Source organism: Candoia aspera, chromosome 2, assembly GCF_035149785.1.
Source record: "Candoia aspera isolate rCanAsp1 chromosome 2, rCanAsp1.hap2, whole genome shotgun sequence".
Classification (NCBI taxonomy): domain Eukaryota; kingdom Metazoa; phylum Chordata; class Lepidosauria; order Squamata; family Boidae; genus Candoia; species Candoia aspera.
In genome coordinates, this window is record NC_086154.1 from 1,571,558 (window position 1) to 1,592,057 (window position 20,500).

At 51.1% G+C, this 20,500-nt stretch overlaps 1 protein-coding gene across 4 annotated transcripts in view; it reads left to right on the forward strand.

Moving 5' to 3' along the window:
* Nucleotides 1–20,500, forward strand: part of LOC134491913 (zinc finger protein 595-like) — a 610,720-nt gene that overhangs the window by 455,721 nt on the left and 134,499 nt on the right. For 2 of the 4 annotated variants that reach the window (XR_010067373.1, XM_063295973.1), the window contains exon 1: nt 11,053–11,602. Coding sequence is in view for 3 of the 4 variants with exons in the window: in XM_063295973.1 (XP_063152043.1) it covers nt 11,078–11,602 (525 nt within the window). In the remaining variant the exon portion in view is untranslated. Of the gene's footprint in view, nt 1–11,051; nt 11,603–11,885; nt 12,007–12,147; nt 12,231–13,964; nt 14,092–15,363; nt 17,149–19,120; nt 19,360–20,500 lie in introns of those variants that run through there. The other 2 variants (XM_063295975.1, XM_063295976.1) reach the window with 2 other exon arrangements.

Consider the following 20,500-nt stretch of genomic DNA (forward strand, 5'->3'; position numbering starts at 1 on the left):
CGTCCACCTGGGGTTCCGGGGGTTGAGGTAGCTCCGGTATGGGGATGAAGTCGCGCCCCGAGACTACTTCGAACGGAGTTTTCCCCGTGCTCGTGTGGACGGCGTTGTTGTATGCGACTTCGGCGAACGGGAGCAGTTCAGCCCAGTCGTCTTGGTGATAGTTAGTATATGAGCGTATGAATTGCTCTAAGGTGGCATTAAGAACCTCTGTGGCTCCGTCCATCTGGGGGTGCCAGGCCGTAGATAGGGCCTGTTGGGTCCCCGTCAGCTTTAGGAAGGCCCGCCAGAATTTGGAGGTGAACTGTGTGCCCCTGTCGGTCACCACACGTGCGGGACATCCGTGTAGCCTGTACACGTGGATGAGGAAGAGTTTGGCTAGCTGTTGTGCGGATGGGACCGACGTGCAGGGGATGAAGTGGGCCTGCTTTGAGAAGTAGTCCTTCACCACCCAGATGGCCGTTTTCTTCTGGCTGGGTGGGAGGTCCACTATAAAATCCATAGAGATTTCCTCCCATGGGCGAGAGGGTTCTGCCACCCGTTGTAATAGCCCCGCGGGTTTGCCTGGTGCCCGTTTGGCCCTAGCGCACGTTGGGCAGGACGCTACGTATGCTTTTACGTCTCGCCTGAGCGCGGGCCACCAGAATTGACGCCGTGTTAGGTGTAGGGTCTTGAGGAACCCAAAGTGTCCCGCTTGTTTGGCGTCGTGTGACCTATGCAAGATCGCCTGGCGTTGCGAGTCCAGGACGTAGATTCTGCCTTCCCCCCATGCCAGGTCCTGTGCCATCGTTACCTTGTCGGGGTTTGCCAGGAACCAGGGGTCGGTTTTGAGGGCGGCGGCGAGGTCCGTGCGCATTCCCCCTGGTAGTTGCGGTTGGCTTCTTCTGGTCGCAGGTTGTCCCGCCGTCGGCTGCGCCGTAGAGTCGAGCTGCCTCCGAGCGCCGCTTCGGGTGGTCACGGCCATCCCCAGTTGCGAGGCGGATAGGACCGTCCCAATGGTGTCTGGGGCGGGCTCTTCGTCTTGGGGCAGTCGGGAGAGGGCGTCGGCCAGGAAGTTCTTTTTGCCCGGCATGAACTTCAGCTGGAAATTAAAGCGGCTGAAGAATTGGGCCCATCGGACCTGTTTTGGGCTAAGGCGTCTGGGCGTTCGTAGGGCCTCCAGGTTCCGGTGGTCGGTCCAGACCTCGAATGGTTGGGTGGCTCCCTCGAGTAGGTGTCGCCATGTCTCTAGCGCCGATTTTACCGCGAAGGCTTCTTTCTCCCAGACGTGCCATCGCCTTTCTGTCTCGGAGAACTTCCTTGACAGGTAGGTGCATGGTTTCAGGAGTCCCGTGGGGTCCTTTTGGAGCAGGATGGCCCCCAGGGAGAAGTCTGAGGCGTCGGCTTGGACCACGAACGGCCGTTCTGGGTCCGGGTGCGCGAGGATTGGCTCCGTGGTGAACAGCACTTTCAGCTTGTTGAATGCGGTCTGGCACGTGGGAGTCCAATTCAACACTGTGCCCGGGTTCTTGGCGCGTCGGGTGTCCCCCACCCCTTTGGTTTTGAGGAGGTCCGTTAGGGGGAGGGCTATCTCTGCGAACCCCCGGGCGAATGACCTGTAAAAATTCGCGAAGCCGAGGAAGCTCTGGAGTTGGCGTCTGTTGCGGGGGCGCTCCCAGTTTAGCACCGCCTCGACTTTTGCGGGGTCCATTTCTATGCCGTCCCCGGAGATTCGGTACCCCAGGTAGTCTAGGCGCGCTTTGTGAAACTCGCACTTTGTAGGCTTGGCATAGAGCTGCGCCCTTCTGAGCTTGTCGAGGACTTGCCTGACTAGGGTCACATGTTCCTCGTGCGTTTTTGTGTAAATAAGGACATCGTCGATGTAGACCAGGACCCCTTTGAACAGATGTTCATGCAGTACCTCATTGATGAGCTGCATGAACACCCCAGGGGCCCCCGCGAGTCCGAAGGGCAGCACTTTGTACTGGAAGGTGCCTAGGGGGCAGTTGAACGCAGTCTTCCATTCGTCCCCCTCCCTGATTCGGATGCGATAGTACGCCTCACGAAGGTCCAGTTTGGAAAAGACTTTGCCCGTGGACAGGTGGGCGAGCATGTCCTTCACCAGGGGTAAGGGGTATTTGTTGGACAGGGAAGCCGCGTTTAGGCCCCGGTAGTCGGTGCAGAGCCATAGGGTGCCGTCTTTCTTCTCCCGGAATAAGACGGGGGCTCCGACCGGTGAGCATGCTGGCTCTATGAATCCCCTGTCTAGGTTTTTATCGATGAACTCCCGGAGGGTTGCCATCTCCTTCGGGGTCATCGAGTAGATCTTTGGTCTAGGTAAGGGGACGTCGGGCAGTAGGTCGATCCGGCAATCCGTCTTGCGGTGGGGGGGTAGTTGGTCAGCTTCTGCCTCTCCGAAGACCTCGGAGAAGTCAGCGTATTGTTCCGGTAGGTCTGCTGTGGTAGCGGCGTTGTCCTGTGTAGTCGCCTCCGCTCGTCCTACAGTGGGGTTGGTTCTGCCCACTGGAACTGGTGCCCGATACTCGCCGTCGCCGAATGTGAAGGTGCGGGTCTCCCAGTTGAAGCGCGGGTTGTTTGTCGCGAGCCATGGCATCCCCAGGACTGCAATGGGCCGTCCGATGTGAGTGACGACGAACGATGTGCGTTCGGTGTGAGTGCCCATTTGCAGGGTGACCGGCTCGGTTTGCAGCGTGGCTGGTTTCCCTCCCGCTGTAGAGCCGTCCAGCTGGTGGAATGCCAACGGCGTGGGGAGGGGGAAGCAGTGGAGGTCGAGTTTGGCAACTAGGTCGGGGTGGATGAGGTTTTTTGAGCACCCCGAGTCCACTAGTGCCGCGGCCGAGGTGGCTCCGTTGCCGGCAGAGAGTTTGATTGCCGCCATTATTACGGGGCTTTCGTTGTTCCGTCGAGGTGGTCCGCGCTGCTGTCCCACCGCCTGCCTCGCAACGCGTTTCAGGGCAGGAGGGGAGCTTTTCCCGCCGGCTGGTCGGGGTCTACGTTATCCTCTTCCCCCCAGTAGGCGTCCCAGCCTTCCTCTGGTGTCGCTGTGGCCACGGTCATTCGGCGGTGAGGGGGCGGCCCCAGTTTGGGTGGTTTGGGGCTAATTTTCGGGGTGGGTTTAGGCGCACTGGTCGGCGGTCGGTTGGCGAAGCAATCCACCGTCTTGTGCCCTAGTTTGCCACACTTCCCGCAGGGCTCCCGATTGAATTTCTTTTTTGGGTATATGGGGCCAGCCATCCCCACGTGTGGTGCGGGTACCTTTTTGCCGGCATAGTTTGTGTCTTCCGTGGCTGTCATGAGGAAGGTGCGGTGCGCGTGTTCGTCTTTCCCCGCGAGGTGGATCCACCCGTGTAGCGTTTCTGGGTCGTCGCGGTAGAGGGCCCATTGGAGAACGTCGCGATTGAGCCCCCTTTTGAACATTTCCAGCAGGGTGGTCTCGGACCAGTCGCTGACCTTCCCCGCGAGGGCTTTGAACTCCAGGGCGTAGTCTGGGACCGTGCGTGTGCCCTGTTTAAGTCTTTGGAGTGCGCTTTTCGCCCTTACTTTGGCTAGGGGGTCTTCGAAGTAGTTTTTCGTCTCATTGATGAAGGCAGGGAAGGTGGCGAGGGCGGGGGAGCTGGACTCGTACAGTTGGACGTACCAGTCCGCCGCCCTGTCTTGTAGTTTGATCGCCACGGCGGCGATCTTGTCGGCTTCGGAGTCGTAGGAGTGTCCGTGCCTCCCCATGAACTCCCTGGCGTTTGTTACGAAGAACGAGAGTTTCGTGGGGTTCCCATCGAAGAAGATGGGGAAGTCCTTTGGGGCCCGGGCGTTTTGCGCGGCCCTGCCTCTCGCTTCCCGGCCTGTGGTGTCGTCCGCCTGGGCCGTCTGCTGACCCTCCGCTGGCCCGTGGGGGTTCGGTGCTTCGCTCGGCGTGTGGGCCTGTGCGGGGACATCGTTGGGTGGCGCGGGGGGCATAAGCGACTGGAGCATGGTCCGGAGTTCCGTCAGTTGGGCCCGCATGGCCGCGAGTTCAGCTCGTGCCTCCTCGTCCACGGCCCGCGCCGCCGCTGGGGCCGGTTCCGTCGGTGCGTCGGCGGGGGTGGGTTGCCGGCGGGGTTCATCCTCCCTCTGCCGCTGGTCCGCTTCCTCCACCGTCTGCTGGGTGTCTCCATCGTCCTCCTCCGTGTTGACCGCCGTTGGGCTGTCGCTCCACGCCCGTTGCTGGGGTGCGATGTGGGGCGCGGGGTCCTCCGCTGGTTTCAGAAGGCATGTTGCTCCCTCCCGCGGTCGGGTTGCCTCCGTCGCCATCTCCCCTTGGGGTTGGAGCTGAGGCTCGGGTCGGGTGGGGTGGGCGTCCATGGCTCCGGGAGTCCGCGGTGCCTCTGGCCTTGGTCGGTCCTCCTCTGTTTCTTGCCGTGCGGCTCGCCCTCCTTGCCCGCGTCGCTCCGGCTTCATCTTGCTGGTCTTCTCGCCGTCTACTCCTCCCGCGGCTCGTTGTCATCCGGTGGGGCTCGGCGAGGCTGAGTTTATGACTCTCAGCTTTATGTCATGTGCTGCCTGCCTCTGAATAAGGCTCAGACACTGGTTCGATGGATCAGGCTCTGGTTTATTCACAGCGCAGTTACAGCGTCGGAAGAAAAAAGCTGAGAGTGACAGGAGCGCGCCGGTGCGGGGTTTAAATACCCCGCGCCGGTCAGCGCCCCCTCACTCGCGGTCACGTCACCCCCCTTTGTCCAATACGTTGCCCTGCCGGTGGGTGAGGGGTTGTGAGGCCCCGCTGGCGTTCCGGGATCGCCCATCATCGGGTTTTCTATTCATCCGGTGATTGCTGTCAGCTGGGCAATCTCCGTTGTATTGGCGCTGATGGCTTGGGTGTGCTCCGTGATCCGTTTAGTTATTGTTTGTTGGCCGTTAGTCGTTGTGAGTTGATGGCTACTTATCTTGAGCCCCTTCTCCTGTTTCCTTGCTATTGTCATGTGTGCCATTGCGCTGATGACTTCAGCTCAACGGCACTCATGACACATAAGGAATTCAGCTGGAACCAAAATAAAAGACTAACGTGGTACAAAAATCCTCCAGCTCAATATGCTGCAGTCCCGGAGTTCTTCTTGACCGACAGGAATTCAGAAGAAAGGAACAAGGTGGGAACTGCTTCTTGTGTGGGGAAAAATCTCAGAAATAAATGAGACTCAAGTCCATGGTGTGGGACCAAGAATAGAGACTACCAATGTGGGTGAAGAAAGCAGGGAGCATTTTTTCATCAGAGGATTCCCTTACCTCACATTACACCAGAAGAAACTGTGCCGGGAGGGGAATTCCTTCTCATTAAAGGAGCCACAGCGGCAAGAGAAGCCCCGTAAATGACGGTGGAAACGGCTTTTTTTTCCAGGGTCTGAGTACGAATGTTTCTTTTCTGTGATTTTCATCTTCAGCATTATTATTGTATCAGATCTACAGATGACACAAAATTGGGAGTGATAGCAGTTCCCTAAAAGATAAATCACAGAATTCAAAGTAATTAATTCATTTAAAATGTGGTTTGAAAAAAATAAGCTTCCCAAAATATTTATGTCATGAGCACCATTGAGCTGAATGCATCAGCACAACGGCACACATAACAATACCACGGAAACAAGAGTAAGGGATTAAAAGATAAGCAAAGCGACGCACAACAACAGACACAGACCCCGAGGAGAAGGGAACGACCCCGGCCGGAAAAACCAGTCAAGAGAACACAAAGGGGGAAGAAAGAGCGACAAAGACAGGGCGGATCACAAGGCACACCTGAAGCTGTCAGCAGGAAGGCAAAGGATATCGCCCAGCTGAACGCAATCACCGGCCGGAGGAAGAAAACGATTATGAGCGAAGCCCGGGGCACCAGCAGGGGCCCCGCAACCCCTCACCTACCGGCAATGAAGCATACAGGACTTGGGGGGATGACACAACCCAAGGTGGGGGGGGCGCTGACCGGCGCGGGCTATTTAAACCCCGTACCGGCACGCTCCCTTCACTCTCAGCTTTTTCTAGCTATGCACTATGCTGAAATAAACCAGAACCTGATCTTCCCTGAATTAGTGTCTGTGTTTTACTCAGTAGTAGGCAGTGCATGACATAAAGCTGAGAGTCATAAACTCAGCCTCGCCAAGCCCCACCGGACAACAATGAGCCGCGGGAGGAACAGACGGCAAGAAGAACACGAGCCGAGAGCGATGGAGCCGACGCGTCACAGCCAGGATGGGCGAGCCGCATGGCGAGAGGTGGAGGAGAACCGACAGAGGCCAGAGGCAACGCGGACCCCAGGAGCCACGGACACCCTCCCGGCCCATCCCGAGCCTCAGCCCCACCCCCGGAGGGAGGCAGAGGCGACCCGACCACGGGAGGGAGCAACCTACCTCCCGAGACCCGCGGAGACCTCCCCCCCCCACATCGCACCCCAGCCACAGGTGTGGAGCTTCAGCCCAATTGCAAGAAACGCGGTGGAGGACGGAGGGATGAACCAGCCGATTTGCTCCCAAGTCGAGGGAGCTGACCAGCGGACGGAAACGCCTGACCCCCACCGGTGGCCCAACTACGCGGAGACGCTGACCGGTCCGATCACAGCTGCGGCGCGGACCTTGGACCGAGAAACGCAAGCCAGACTCACGGCCATGGAGGCCCAACTAAGGGACCTCGGGACCATGCTGCAGTCGCTGATGTCCTCCATGCCTCACATGAACATACCCGTGCAGGTACACACCCCTATTCAAACCCCGAGCGGGTCTTGGCACCCCCATAGGCCAAATGCTAACAGGCAAGCTTCCCCGGCGGAAGAAGCCATGGGACGGGACGCGAGGAGAGGGGATCCACCGAACACCACGGCCCCAAAGGACTTCCCCATTTTCTTCGACGGGAACCCTGCGAAGCTGTCATTTTTCGTCACGAACGCCAGGGAGTTCATGGGGCGGCACGGACACTCCTTTGACTCCGAAGCGGACAAAATCGCAGCCGTGGTGATCAAGTTGCAAGACAGGGCAGTGGACTGGTACGTCCAAATCTACGAGTCCAATTCCCCCGCCCTCTCTGACTTCCACACCTTCATCACTGAGATGAAGCACTATTTTGAGGACCCGCTAGCCAAGGAGAGGGTTAAAAGTGCGCTTCAAGCCCTCAAACAGGGCACACGAACTGACTACGCCCTCGAATTTAAAGCCCTCACAGGGAAGATTAACGACTGGTCCAAGACTACCCTGCTAGAGATGTTCAAAAGGGGCCTCAGCTGCGAGGTACTCCAATGGGCACTCTACCGGGATGACCCAGAGACACTGCAAGGCTGGATCTACCTAGCGGGGAGAGCGGAACACGCTCATCGCACTTTCTTAATGACGACGGCAGAGGACAAAACAAGCACCAGCCCAAAGGTACCCGCGCCACACTTGGGGCCGGCCGGTCCCACGTACCAAAAGAAGAAGTTTGCTCGCGGACCCTGCGCGAAGTGCGGGAAAATGGGGCACAAAGCGGCAGACTGCTTCTCCAACCAAACACTAACTAGCGCTCCCAAACCTGCACCGAAAACGACGTTCAAACCAACTAACCCCCCACCGCCCCCCCACCGCTGGATGACCGGAGCCACAGCGACACCGGACGAAGACTTGGATGCTTACTTGGCGGGGGAGGATGCCGAAGTCCCAGACCGGCTGACGGGAAACGCTCCCCGCCTGCCTTAAAACGCGCCGCGAGGCAGGTGGTGGGACAGGGGCGCGAAACACACAGACAGAGCGACGAAAGCTCCGTAATAATGGGGACAATCAGGCTTTCCTTCGGCAACAGAGCCACCACGGCCACGGCGCTAGTGGACTCGGGGTGCTCCAAGAACCTGATCCACCCCGACATAGTCACCAAGCTCGACCTGCCTTGCCTCCCCCTCCCCACACCGCTGGCTTTCCACCAACTGGACGGCTCAACAGCGGGAGGGAAACCAGCCACGACGCAGACCGAGCCTGTCACCCTGCAAATGGGCACCCACACCGAGCGAACATCTTTTGTGGTAACCCACATAGGGCGGCCCATCATAGTTCTAGGAATACCGTGGCTCGCGACCAACAACCCGCACATTAACTGGCAGACCCGCACCTTCCAATTCGACGACGGCGCGTACCGGGCGCCAGTTCCGGCGGGCAGGATCAACCCCACAGTGGGACGGGCAGAGGCAGCAGCCCAGGACAACACAGCAACCCCAGAAGACCTACCTGAACAATATGCTGATTTCTCAGAGGTCTTCGGGGAAGAGGAGGCGGACCAACTACCCCCCCACCGCAAGACGGACTGTAGAATTGAGCTGCTTCCCGATGTCCCCTTACCCAGGCCGAAGATTTACTTGATGACCCATATGTCCCATTTGTGTCCTGATTACCAGGAAACACACTGAGGCGAGGACTTGGTCTCTAATATTTATTAGTAGTACTTAACAAGAATCCTAACAAACTGAGAAAGCGTGGGAAAACCCAGCCATATAAACCCCAAAGGTTAAGGCGGTCCCGATCTGTGTCTCTTTGAATGGCTGAACAGTTCCTCAGTGCTACGCATGCGCTTGACAGTCTGGGTGAGAGCCCCCTGCTCGCCATCCTTACTCATGACAATTTGTGTCTCTTCTGCACAACTGCAGTACCCCTTTAACACAATACATTTTGCAAGGCCAAGTCTTGTAATATTCTGCCCATGCTATATTCTGTTAATATCGTCATTAGCCTGTTGGTACACATGGATGCACACACAAAAGGGTTTGTAAGCGATACATGGTGGTGGTGTTTATTCATTCAGTTGCTTCCGACTCTTCGTGACTTCATGGACCAGCCCACGCCAGAGCTTCCTGTCGGTCGTCAACACCCCCAGCTCCCCCAGGGACGAATCCGTCACCTCTAGAATATCATCCATCCACCTTGCCCTTGGCCGGCCCCTCTTCCTTTTGCCCTCCACTCTCCCTAGCATCAGCACCTTCTCCAGGGTGTCCTGTCTTCTCATTATGTGGCCAAAGTATTTCAGTTTTGCCTTTAATATCATTCCCTCAAGTGAGCAGTCTGGCTTTATTTCCTGGAGGATGGACTGGTTTGATCTTCTGGCAGTCCAAGGCACTCTCAGGATTTTCCTCCAGCACCACAGTTCCAAAGCATCCATCTTCCTTCTCTCAGCCTTCCTTATGTCCAGAGATACATGGTACACTGGGGCATGTGTTCGAGTAGGAACAAGGCGGCCCAGGCCCCAGTCTTTGGAAGCTGGTTTGATTCATTTGGACCAGGCGCTACCTCTGAACCCTCAAAGGATTGTTCTTGCAGGGAAGAAATGGAGGAGGCACCTCTGTTTATGGGTGGCATCGTGAGCTTCTGGTGGGGTGAAATTAATACTTTGGTTGAGGGGCCGTAAGGAAGAAAGGATGTGCCTGGATGTTGGCCACAGCATCTTCTCCATCCCACAAGAATCCTTGGGAATGATGCTTTGGGCGGTCCTCCAGGGGCCCTTGGTCTTCTCACTTCCTCATCTCAGACTGTGAGGCTTCCTGAGAAGGTCCTTTGGGGCTTCCTGGTTGAGCCCCCAAATGGCAAGAAGATTGGCGGGGTGGGGAGGCTGCTTCAGAGAAGCCACGAATGGAACAGCCCCTCCTTGGTCCCCCCAACTGCCCTGGCTGCGCTCTTTCCTCCTCTCCCATCATCCTGAGCCCTCTTGGAAAACGAGTCCTTCCTCCTATCCCTTGCAGCGTCTCTCCCTGCATGGCGCAGAGAATCCACCAGGGGGCTCCCTCTGCAAAAAAAAAAGGCAAAAGGACGCCTCCGAGCTTCAGGAGGAAACCGAGCATGCGCCGCAGCTTCAGGCCAGTTGAAGGGGAACGCCGGATCTTGGGATTTTCGTGGGAGTGACGTCACTGAAAGCTTGCCTCTCTAGGACTTTGCACCCCTCGCTTGGACCCTTAGGCTGGACCTCGCAGGGGGCCACGGGGCTGCGGGAAAGCCTTGCAAGGAAAGGGGAGCTGGTGAGTGGGGGGCTTTTCTCGGGGGACGCCTCGCGCTGGGGCTGCGAGGGGGTCTTGCAAAGTCCTCATCCAGCTTCAGTCTTTTGAATCCTGCGGGGGAGGGGGGAGTCCCTGGCCCCATGTTCCGCTGCCGCCCCTTTGCATGCGCGTGCCAGGCAGGGGGGGAGGCAGAGCGCCAGACTTGCTGCGTGGCCCCCGGGAAAAAGCGCAGCATCCCCAGAAAGGAGGAGGGGACCTGGGGGAGCCCTCCAACCCCCCCCGTTTCCTGGGGAAGCCCCTGAGTGGGGGGAGCGGGAGGGCTTGCGTTGCAAAATGCAAGCAGGAGATTAAACGACTAGAGATGCAACTGCGTGGCCGCAATACGCTGGATTATGCTCAAGGGTGGGAGCCCCACCCGTGTTTCTGGAGGCTTTGTGAAGCAGGGCATCCCAGCAAGCTGAAGCGTGGTTGTTGCATTTTACGTAGACATAGTTGCTGGTTACTCTGGTTTTGACATGTGTGAACCCTGCCATTGTGGGTCTCCTGAAGGGGGAGTTTCCGTCAGAAGGACTCAACTAGCCAAGGATTTTGGACCTTTGAGGACGCAGAGTTTGCCTTCGCTTCAACCGAAGTTGGAACCAGGCAACTGGCTAGGCTGCTTGCCTTTCTCCAGAATAAAGAGTTCACTGCTTGCAGGGACTGGAGGAGGCCGGGAATGCAGATCTACTCTCTGAAAAAGCAAACAGGGAAGTTGTGTTGGCCATGAGGGAAAAGAAATTCAAAGTCCTCCTAAATGCATCCATCTGATATTCTGGGTTGTTGATGGATCCTGAAGATTCTCCTTCCACCTCTCCCATCCACAGAGAGACCCACCTGCTTTCTTTGCTCTGGCATAGGCCAACCGGGAGGGCGGGGGGGCGGGAAGGAGGTGTTAAGCAACACTGGTTTGAGATGGGCGGCAATATAAATTGAATAAATAAATGCTGATTCTGGAATCCTGTTTTCTTTTCAAACAGATGTACAAGTTGCAGTAATCTTGTCTCCTTGTTTGTGGACAAAAATATATCATAAGCAAGGAGGGCTGAATGGCCTGGTGAGATTTGTCCAGGGGCTGGGCTCTTCATGCAATTCAGGTCCTATGGAGATCCACTGGCCCCATTTCGGATCCTCAGTCTTGGAGATCCAGGACAGCGGTTGGCCTCATTTGCAGCTGGATTAGAGAATAGAGAGAAAATGGAGGGACAGTGCGCAGCCGGTGCAGAAGCTGGAACAAGCCCGGCTGCTCAGTGTGGAAGCTGTGGGGAGATCTGGACAAAAACTGGGCAGAAGAGCCTGGAGGAAGAATGTATCACTTCCGAGGTCCAGTGTAGGCACTTCAGGAATGTCCACTACCAGGAGGCCAAGGGGCCCCGAGAGCTTTGCAGCCACCTCCACCGCCTTTGCCGCCAGTGGCTGCAGCCAGAAAGGCACACAAAGGCACAGATGCTGGACCTGGTGGTCCTGGAGCAGTTCCTGGCCGTCCTGCCCGCAGAGGCGGAGCGCTGGGTGCGGGAGTGCGGAGCAGAGACCAGCTGCCAGGCGGTGGCCCTGGCCGAGGGCTTCCTGCTGAGCCGGGCGGAGGAGCAGAAGGAGCAGGTCGGGTTGCAGGTGAGAGACCCTCATCCTGGGAGCTCAAATGGGATCTTAATATATATTGACTGTTTCCCTACCACAGTTTTCTGGCGTTATTAATACAAGAGGTTTACAGCTGAAGCTAAAATGTCCAGTTGTGCCTTCCAGAGGACAGACTTGGGGCAATTGTTCCTTTGGCATTTTCCTCCCCACTGATGGAAAATACTACAAAACTGAGGGCAAAGAGCAATAATTTATTTCTTCTTGTGAATGTTTCTTTATTTCCCCTTCTTTGTTTCTCCTGGAACATCAGGTCCAGAGGTCACTCTTGGAGGCCATTAGTGAACATCTGGGTGGAAGGTACGATCCCTCAAATCTCTCCCAGGAGCTGCTTTTTTGGAGGATCTCCCAGGAAAATCAAAGTCTGGACATCTCACCTGGTAACGGAAAGTCCTCCTAAACTGCATGAAATTATTTCAAAAGCTTCCGGCACTCTCTTGTTCTCTTTGTATACTATCCCCCCTATTTTATGAATTATGCTTTTAAAAATTCTCCTTCCATCACTTTTGTTTCCTGCACAGAAAATAGCACAATGTCGCTGGTGTTCATAGGATTGTCTCCCTTTTCTGCTGAACCCGAAAGAGCAACTGACTTTCCAGCTCAGGTAGGAAGAACATCACATTTGCGGGGCTCCCGTTATGTCGTGGGGGCTGGCATTTCATGCTGGTTTTTCCCAGCAATATGAAATAGGGAAATTGAGATTCACGCGGTTGTCAAGTGACACACAGCTTAGCCTGCCTCTCAAAACTGCTGTGGAGATGTGATGCAATTAAATATTTACCCTGGAAGATTCTTACTGGGAAATCAAATTCATTATTTTTGTTAAAATTTAGCACTTTTTCTTCTTCTCCATGAAGTAGTTCCCAGTAAATGGAAAGTTGCCCTCAAGTCCAGATCATCTCCTCAGGACAGCATCCAGACCAGATCCTTTGATCATTATGTTGTTTTGATCTCCCAGTTTGGCCAGAAAACCTGGAATTTCCAGGCTGTCTCCATACCAGTGTAACCAGGATTGTACTAGTATCATCATCCCAGGTAGTTCTGCTGGCTGATGTTTGGTGAGCAATAACTAATCAATAAAATGTTTCAGAGGATGAGAAAAACAGTAGCAGAAATTTACTGCTGCTTAAAACACAGAGCTACCCTTTGGTTTTTTTTGTTTGGAAAATTTTGATTTCATCTTTCCTGATGGTGTTTGCCTTGTGCTGGACCATTCAGATTAATTAAATAATCAAGTTGACCGATCGCGGCTTTAAAAAAAATAATTTACAACCAGTGAAAGTAAAGAAAAGGCAGCAGGTTTGAGAGCCGATGTAAAATACAGCTGGCCAGGTAAAAATCCTTGAGATAGCATATAATATGGCAAACACGGTAAACGGATCTATAAAAGAGATCTAATGAAAATGGCCAAATAGAAAGGTAAGGTAAAGGTTTCCCTTGACGTAAAGTCCAGTCGTGTCCGACTCTAGGGGGCGGTGCTCATCTCCGTTTCTAAGCCTTGGAGCCGGCATTGTCCGTAAGGACCCGTCCGTGGTCATGTGGCCGGCATGACGACACGGAACGCCGTTACCTTCCCGCCGAAGCGGTACCTATTGATCTACTCACATTGGCATGTTTTCGAACTGCTAGGTGAGCAGGAGCTGGGACGAGCAACGGGAGCTCACCCCGCCGCGCGGTTTCGAACCGCCGACCTTCCGATCGACAGCTCAGCGGTTTAACCCGCAGCGCCACCGCGTCCCATCCAAATAGAAAAGCCTCTAATAAAAGTTTTGCCCCAATAACGTGTAATCAAGTGATTGGCAGAGTAATTTTTAACCATTTCCTTTGTGCTTGGATTTGGGGACCAACCAATCCAGCTTTGTAAGGCTGGGGGAATTTTCTTGCTTTCTTAACTCCCACCCAGCTGATGCCTGAGACCACAGGCAACTGGAGGAGATGCCGAAACAGGGCTGCATTTCTTCTGCTTCTTGATGGCCTCTCCAAATTCCCTGAACTTGCTCTTCTGGGCTGGCTGTTGATGAAACTGCTGAGCAATGGTGGTATTGGTCCCACGGGACACCGCTAAAGGGTCAGACGAAACACCCCTCCCCTCCCCAGTGTTCCTTCTGCCAGGATCTGGAACAGTTGGAGTCACTGATAGGTAGCGCATCCAAGGCCTGTCTCCCAGTTGATCCAGAAGGATACAGAATGGCATTGAAAGTCCTGCAGCATCAGTAAGAAAAGCCCCCTTTTTCATTGTGAACCTCTACTTTTGGGATATGTCAACCAAGGAAGAGAACATATAAATTTTTCCTAGACCTGTCTGTTAATACTGAACTTGGTTTTCTTCCCTTCTCAGGGTCTTGTGACCTTTGAGGATGTGGCTGTGTATTTCTCCGAGGAGGAGTGGTCTCAGCTGGATCCTGACCAAAAAGCCCTGCATGGAGAAGTCATGCTGGAGAACTCCAAGAATGTGGCTTCTCTGGGTAAGAATCCCTGTTATTAGCTGAGATACTAAGAAGAGGGATTGTTCTGGTCTTATGGAACTAACCAGTTCTTGTGAAAAAAAATCTCCAACCAGGCCTAATTTCCTAGTCTGGACAAGGAGGAATCCATTCTTCTCCTGCTCCTAGGCCAGAAGAGGTCAAAGGCAATCTGATGTTCAATATAATAATTTGTTATCTAATATTTGAGGGGGTCCTCCTTAGTTAATTTTCTGGTTTCTCTTTAATTTTACCAGTAGATATAATTGATGGTGGCGCTCATCTCTCACATGCCAATCTCTTGTTTCTAGCCAAGTCCCTGTTTGCATTGTAAAACATTGGCTTTTTTCAAATAGGCTCCTTGGTTAATGTTTGTTTTTTTTTGTCTCGGAGAGTTTTACTCTATAACACAAGGGTTCTGGCTGAAATGCTGCAGATTGTGCAACCGTGTGATTTAGAGTTAAGAGATCAGTGACTGTAGGCTTTTTTACTCTATAACTACGTGGTTGTGGTGAGAGGAAAAGGAAGATGGAGGTATCTGCTCCAGCGGTTCCACAGGGCACCCCTAGACTAAATTTTTTAGAAGCTTACTCCCCTGAGAGAGGGAGAATTAAAAGTGTTATCAGAAAAAGTATTACAGCAGCAGGATGCTGTCTTTCTGAATATCAATGTATTGGATGGATGGATGGATGGATGGATGGATGGATGGATGGATGGGAAGGAAGGAAGGAGGGAGGGAGGGAGGGAGGGAGGGAGGGAGGGAGGGAGGGAGGGAGGGAGGGAGGAAGGAAGGAAGGAAGGAAGGAAGGAAGGAAGGAAGGAAGGAAGGAAGGAAGGAAGGAAGGAGTGCGTGCCATCAGGTCAACATTATCTCCTGGTACCTACGTAGATAGATTTTCTTCACAATGATCTGTCCTTAGCCTTTTGGATCCCTCTGAGGTGCTCTTATAATTGAATCCATCCACATAATTACTGGTTGTCCTCTTACCCTCCTTTCAACTTTTCCTAGCATTATGGACTTCTCAAGGGGTAGGGTTTCTACTGCTCATTAAATAGAAACCCCATATTTCCACCCTGTGCCATTTTATACCCTGTTAAAACACACATCAAAAATCCAAATTTGTTAGACAGATCAGAGCGATTTATGTCGATTAGTAGCACAGCCTTAAAAACACTGGAATTTCAAGGGGAAACTCACAGCTGCTTTCTACACTATGACCTTTTGTTTCATTCCTGTTACTTTGCTACATTTTCATACTTCCTTTTTCTCTCAAGGAAGTAATGGGCAAGAGCATGAGAATTACAGGGTACCATTTCAAACGCTCGCTGAGCATGAAGAAGGAAAAGAGACATTTGCCGATGAAGCAAAAACAAAGAATCATGGGAGAAACCTGTCAACTAATGAGAATTCAAAAATCTCAGCTTCCCACTGTGCTGGCATTCACAACTTTCTAGCCCAAAAAGTTCACAAAGGAAAAAAGAGGAAAAAGAGTTTAGGGAAAAGTGTGAACATATTCAACTTAAATTTCAATAAACATTATAGAAGCCATGCCAGACAGGATAAATGCAGGGAAGATGAAGAAAGTTACCATCAGCGTATCATTCTTTCTTTACACGAAAGAGTCAAGGTGGGAGACAAGCCACATACGTGCCTGGGGTGTGGAAAGAGTTTCAGTCAGAGCAGTGCTTTAATTTCCCATAAAAGGGTCCACACAGGGGAGAAACTTCATAAGTGCATGGAGTGTGGGAAGAAGTTCAGGTGGAAAAGTGACCTCATTTCCCATAAAAGGGTCCACACAGGGGAGAAGCCCTATAAATGCATGGAGTGTGGGAAGAGTTTTAGTCAAAGCAGTAACCTGATTTCCCATAAAAGGAGCCACTCCGGAGAAAAGCCTTACAAATGCATGGAATGTGGGAAGCGCTTCAGGTGGAGTAGTCAGTTTACCTCCCATAAACGAATCCATACTGGAGAGAAACCATATAAATGCGTGGAATGTGGGAAAAGCTTTACCAATAGTAGTTCCCTCAGCTCCCATAGAAGTATCCACACAGGGGAGAAGCCCTATCAGTGCTTGGAGTGCGGGAAGAGCTTCAGCATGAGCAGTCACCTCAGCTCCCATAGAAGGATCCACACAGGGGAGAAGCCATTCAAGTGCTTGGAGTGTGGGAAGAGCTTCCGGGAAAATGGGTCCCTAAGTAGTCATAAAATGATCCATACAGGGGAGAAGCCCTATAAATGTCGGGAATGTGGGAAGAAATTCCGAAAAATTAGTTCCCTTACTTCTCATACAAGGATTCACACAGGGGAGAAGCCATATAAATGCATGGAGTGTGGGAAAATATTCCAAAAAAGTACTTCCCTAACATCCCATAAAAGGATCCATACAGGGGAGAAACCCTATGAATGTATGGAATGTGGAAAGAGCTTCCGTGAAAATGGGTCCCTTACTTCCCATAAAAGGATCCACTCTGGTGAGAAACCGTATAAATGCTTGGAGTGTGGGAAGAGCTTCATTCGGAGCAGTTCTCTTACTTCCCATAAAAGGATCCACACTGGGGAGAAACCATACACGTGTACAGAATGTGGAAAGAGCTTTCGTGAAAATGGGACGCTTACTTCTCACAAAAGGATCCACCGAGGGGAGAAACCATACAAATGCACCGAGTGCGGAAAGAGCTTCAGGTGGAGCAGTCAGCTCACTTCCCACAAGAGGATCCATTCTGGTGTGATACCCTATAAATGCACCGAGTGTGGAAAGAGCTTCAGCCAGGGGAGTCACCTGACTTCCCATAAAACCATCCATACAGGGGAGAAGCCGTACAAATGTATGGAATGTGGGAAAATATTCCGAATCAGCAGTTCCCTGGCTTCTCATAAAAGAATCCACACTGGGGAGAAACCGTATACGTGTCTGGTATGTGGAAAGAGCTTCCGTGAAAATGGGTCCCTTACAATTCATAAAAGGATCCACACAGGGGAGAAACCATATCAATGCAAGGAGTGTGGGAAGAGCTTCAGAAGGAGCAGTAACCTTACTACTCACACAAAGACCCACTCAGGTGAGAATCCATCTAAATGCTACATGCAGTTGGTTCCATCAATGTCTTTTAAGCCTGAACTTGAAAATAAATTTTCCTGAATACAGGTAGCCCTTGCTTAACGACCGCAATTGGGACCAGCAACTCTGTCACTAAGCAATATGGTTGTTACGTGAGACATCACATGGCTGCAACGGATTTACAACCTCACTTCCACTGCAGTCGTTAAGCGAATCACCAGCAATTATTAAGTGAGACATCATGTGACGGTTGCAGGTTTCCCGCTGGCTTCTCTATTGACTCTGCTTGTCAAGCTGGCTGTGAAGCTTGCAAATGGCAATCCCATGACCGTGGGATGTTGCAACGGTCATAAATGCCCGCTGGTTGTGAAGCCCCTGAATCTGAATCACGTGACTGCGTGGCTGCTGCAACGGTCATAAGTCCAAGGACTGGTCATAAAGTTACTTTTTCAGCATGTCGTAACTTTGAATGGTTGCTACGCAGGGCATTTTGTTAAGCAAGGACTACCTGTACCTTAATCCTGACCTTTGCTAAGTCTTGATAGGAACAGCCACAAAGAACCAATTTATTGCGCAAAAGAGCTTCGTACTGAGCATGTGCTGTTTCATTTAATACATGTACAGTTTTGAAGGTTTTATCTTTTTAAGGTGCCTTCACAGTTGCTTATCAATAACGTAGCTCAAGGTGCAAGTTTAAGATGCGTGTAATGTCCATTTGTGCTTTGAAACCCCAAAAAATCTCCATAGGAGGCATCTTGAATCCCGGGCATTCCAGGCTGTGAACGTATTTATTACCCTTTGACTTAAGAAGTTTCAGCTGGGAGAATGGCTTTGGGAAAGGATGCATCCAGACAGGCATTTAACAGGTGCAGCTTTCCCCGTCCCTTGGAAATGTGGTTGAGAAGCAGAGGCTTTCATGAGCTCCAGCCCACTTCCTCAGGAGCCTGGAGTGGCTAAACTGATGTAGGGTTTGAAAATCATCAAATCCTTTTTTTCGGTTTAACCACTCCAGGCGTCTGAGGAAGCGGGCTGTTGATTTCTCTGTTCCTTTATTTTATTTTCTTACTTTCCTTTGTTTTGGTATCGTAACATAATACTGAACTAATTTGTTGGATGGGTGCACATTAGGGCCTTGCTTTCAACTGGGTCTGTACACTGTTTGTATTCCTTTTCTAAACTCATAACAACATTATTTTTAAAAATCTTATCAAGTGGGCTACCGCTCACAAACACTTCTGCCTTTTAATAAAAGTTGTTAGTCGGAAAAGGTGCCACTAGACTCCTCCTGACTTTCGGCTACTATAGACTAACACGTCCCTCCTGCTACGAAGTCACTTGGAGGGAGTCCCTCTGATAAATCTCTCACTGATGGGTTGCTAGAAGGCAGCTCTTTGCCCACATCCCTTCTCTAAGAGAAAACGTGCAGTCAGAAATTCAACAGATCCACCATCACCTTCAATTTAGTCTTTCCTTCGTCTTATAATTTTGTTTTCCCCCCTTGTTTCTTAATTTTCTTGTTACTTTTAATACAACTACACTTTTGTCAAGGAGGAAAAAAAGCTCATCTAACCTTATAAAAGATAGCAAATAGCCCAGCAGCCCAGAGATATTACACTATTGCCTACAGGTAGTCCTCATTTAGTGACTGCTTGTTTAGCAACCATGCAGGGTTACAATGGTGATGAGAAAGTAACTTTGCAACCAATCCTCCCATTTACGATCTTCGCAGGTCTGTAAAGCAAAGGAAACCTGAAATAAGATTATAAGCACAGTCGTGGTTTCACTTAGTGACCTCTTCACTTAATGATAATTGTTAGTCCCAATTGTGGTCGCTAAACGAGGAGTGCCTGTATTTCCCTCAAGTGTTCAGAGAGAAATGAGAGAACGAGATCTTGGTGATGCTGAATTAAAAGAGGCAACTGAGAAGGGTTGTGCCTTAAATTGCTAATTTGTGTTTTTCTTTTTGTCCTAAGTACGGGGTCCGCAGGAAAATGGAAATGATAAGAGTCCAGCATGCTGACACCACAATCAATCAAGCATAAATTGAAAGAGACATTTGGAAATCAGTGGGGACCAGAATAAAATAAAATCCATTTAGAAAAGCCTCTCGAAGAAAGGGGAGAGACAGTCACCATTTCTGAATGTGCTGTAGTCCAGCGGTTCCTCTTGAGCAAACCGGGTATGAAAGGAATGAGAAGGGGAACGGGCTCCCATATGGGAAAGAGCTGAGTCAGGCTGGCATCAGCCATGGGACATCAAGAGACCAATTTTTCTTTTAAGGAAGGGGGGGGGAAAGAAAAAAGAAGGCATTCTTCAGTTGTCAAACAAAGCAAAGAGCCTTGATCTCACAGAATAATATTGCTCAGTCTTTGGTTCCATCAATAAAGAACCAGTTCACAAGCAGAGAGGCACTCTACATCATCAGCCCAAGACGGTCAATGTGGTGTTTCTGCCTTTCCACTGTAAAAAAAAAAAGGGGGGGTGTTGCTACTCCATAGTTTTTCACATACTGATAAATTCTAAATTTGGGTCAATGATTCAAAATCTCATTCACAGCTTTACGTCTCATCGCTCCTGTAAGTAATTTCTATTAAGATAATAAGAAACCTTGTTAATACTCGTGAAGACCCTTAGGCAGCGATTGGTTAATTAGCACCCACTGCTTATTCTAAAGCAGCGTTTTTTGAACTTGGCAACTTTAAAATGTGTGGACTTCAACTCCCAGAATTCCCCAAGTTGGAAAAACACTGTCTAGAGGTTTTGCAGATAGCTGATACCCAGCTTGTCACTACGCTTTCATTATCTATTAAAAAATAATACGTCATTCGAAACACATTCCAACATTATTGTAATTTACAGGTTTTAGGGCTGCTTATGTATCTTGAGCACCTTGTGAGATCACAAAATGTTTTAAATCAGTGTTTCTCAATCTCAGCAACTTTCAGATGTTGGAACTTCAACTCAAGCTGGTTGGGGAATTCTGGGAGCTGAACTCCACACATCTTAAAGTTGTTAAGGTTGAGAAAGACCGTTTTGATTGAATATCCTTCTATTCCATAGTTTTAGAAAAGCCAAATGCTTATTGCTGTAACTCAAAATTATTTTAAAAATTTGATTGGCAAGCAGCTGATCTAAAGTATTAATGTCTCTGTTAGCCCATGCATTCAAAAAGAAAAACAGATGTTCCGCTTTTTTTCAAAGTGGAATTTTCCTGAAATGTACATTTATAATGTGAATGAAGATCAACATTTTCCAAATATGTTTTGTAATTTTTAATGCTTAGAATATTACAGAACTTTGACCAAAAAGGAATCAAGCTGTTGCCATTATATCAGAGGTCATATAATAACTTT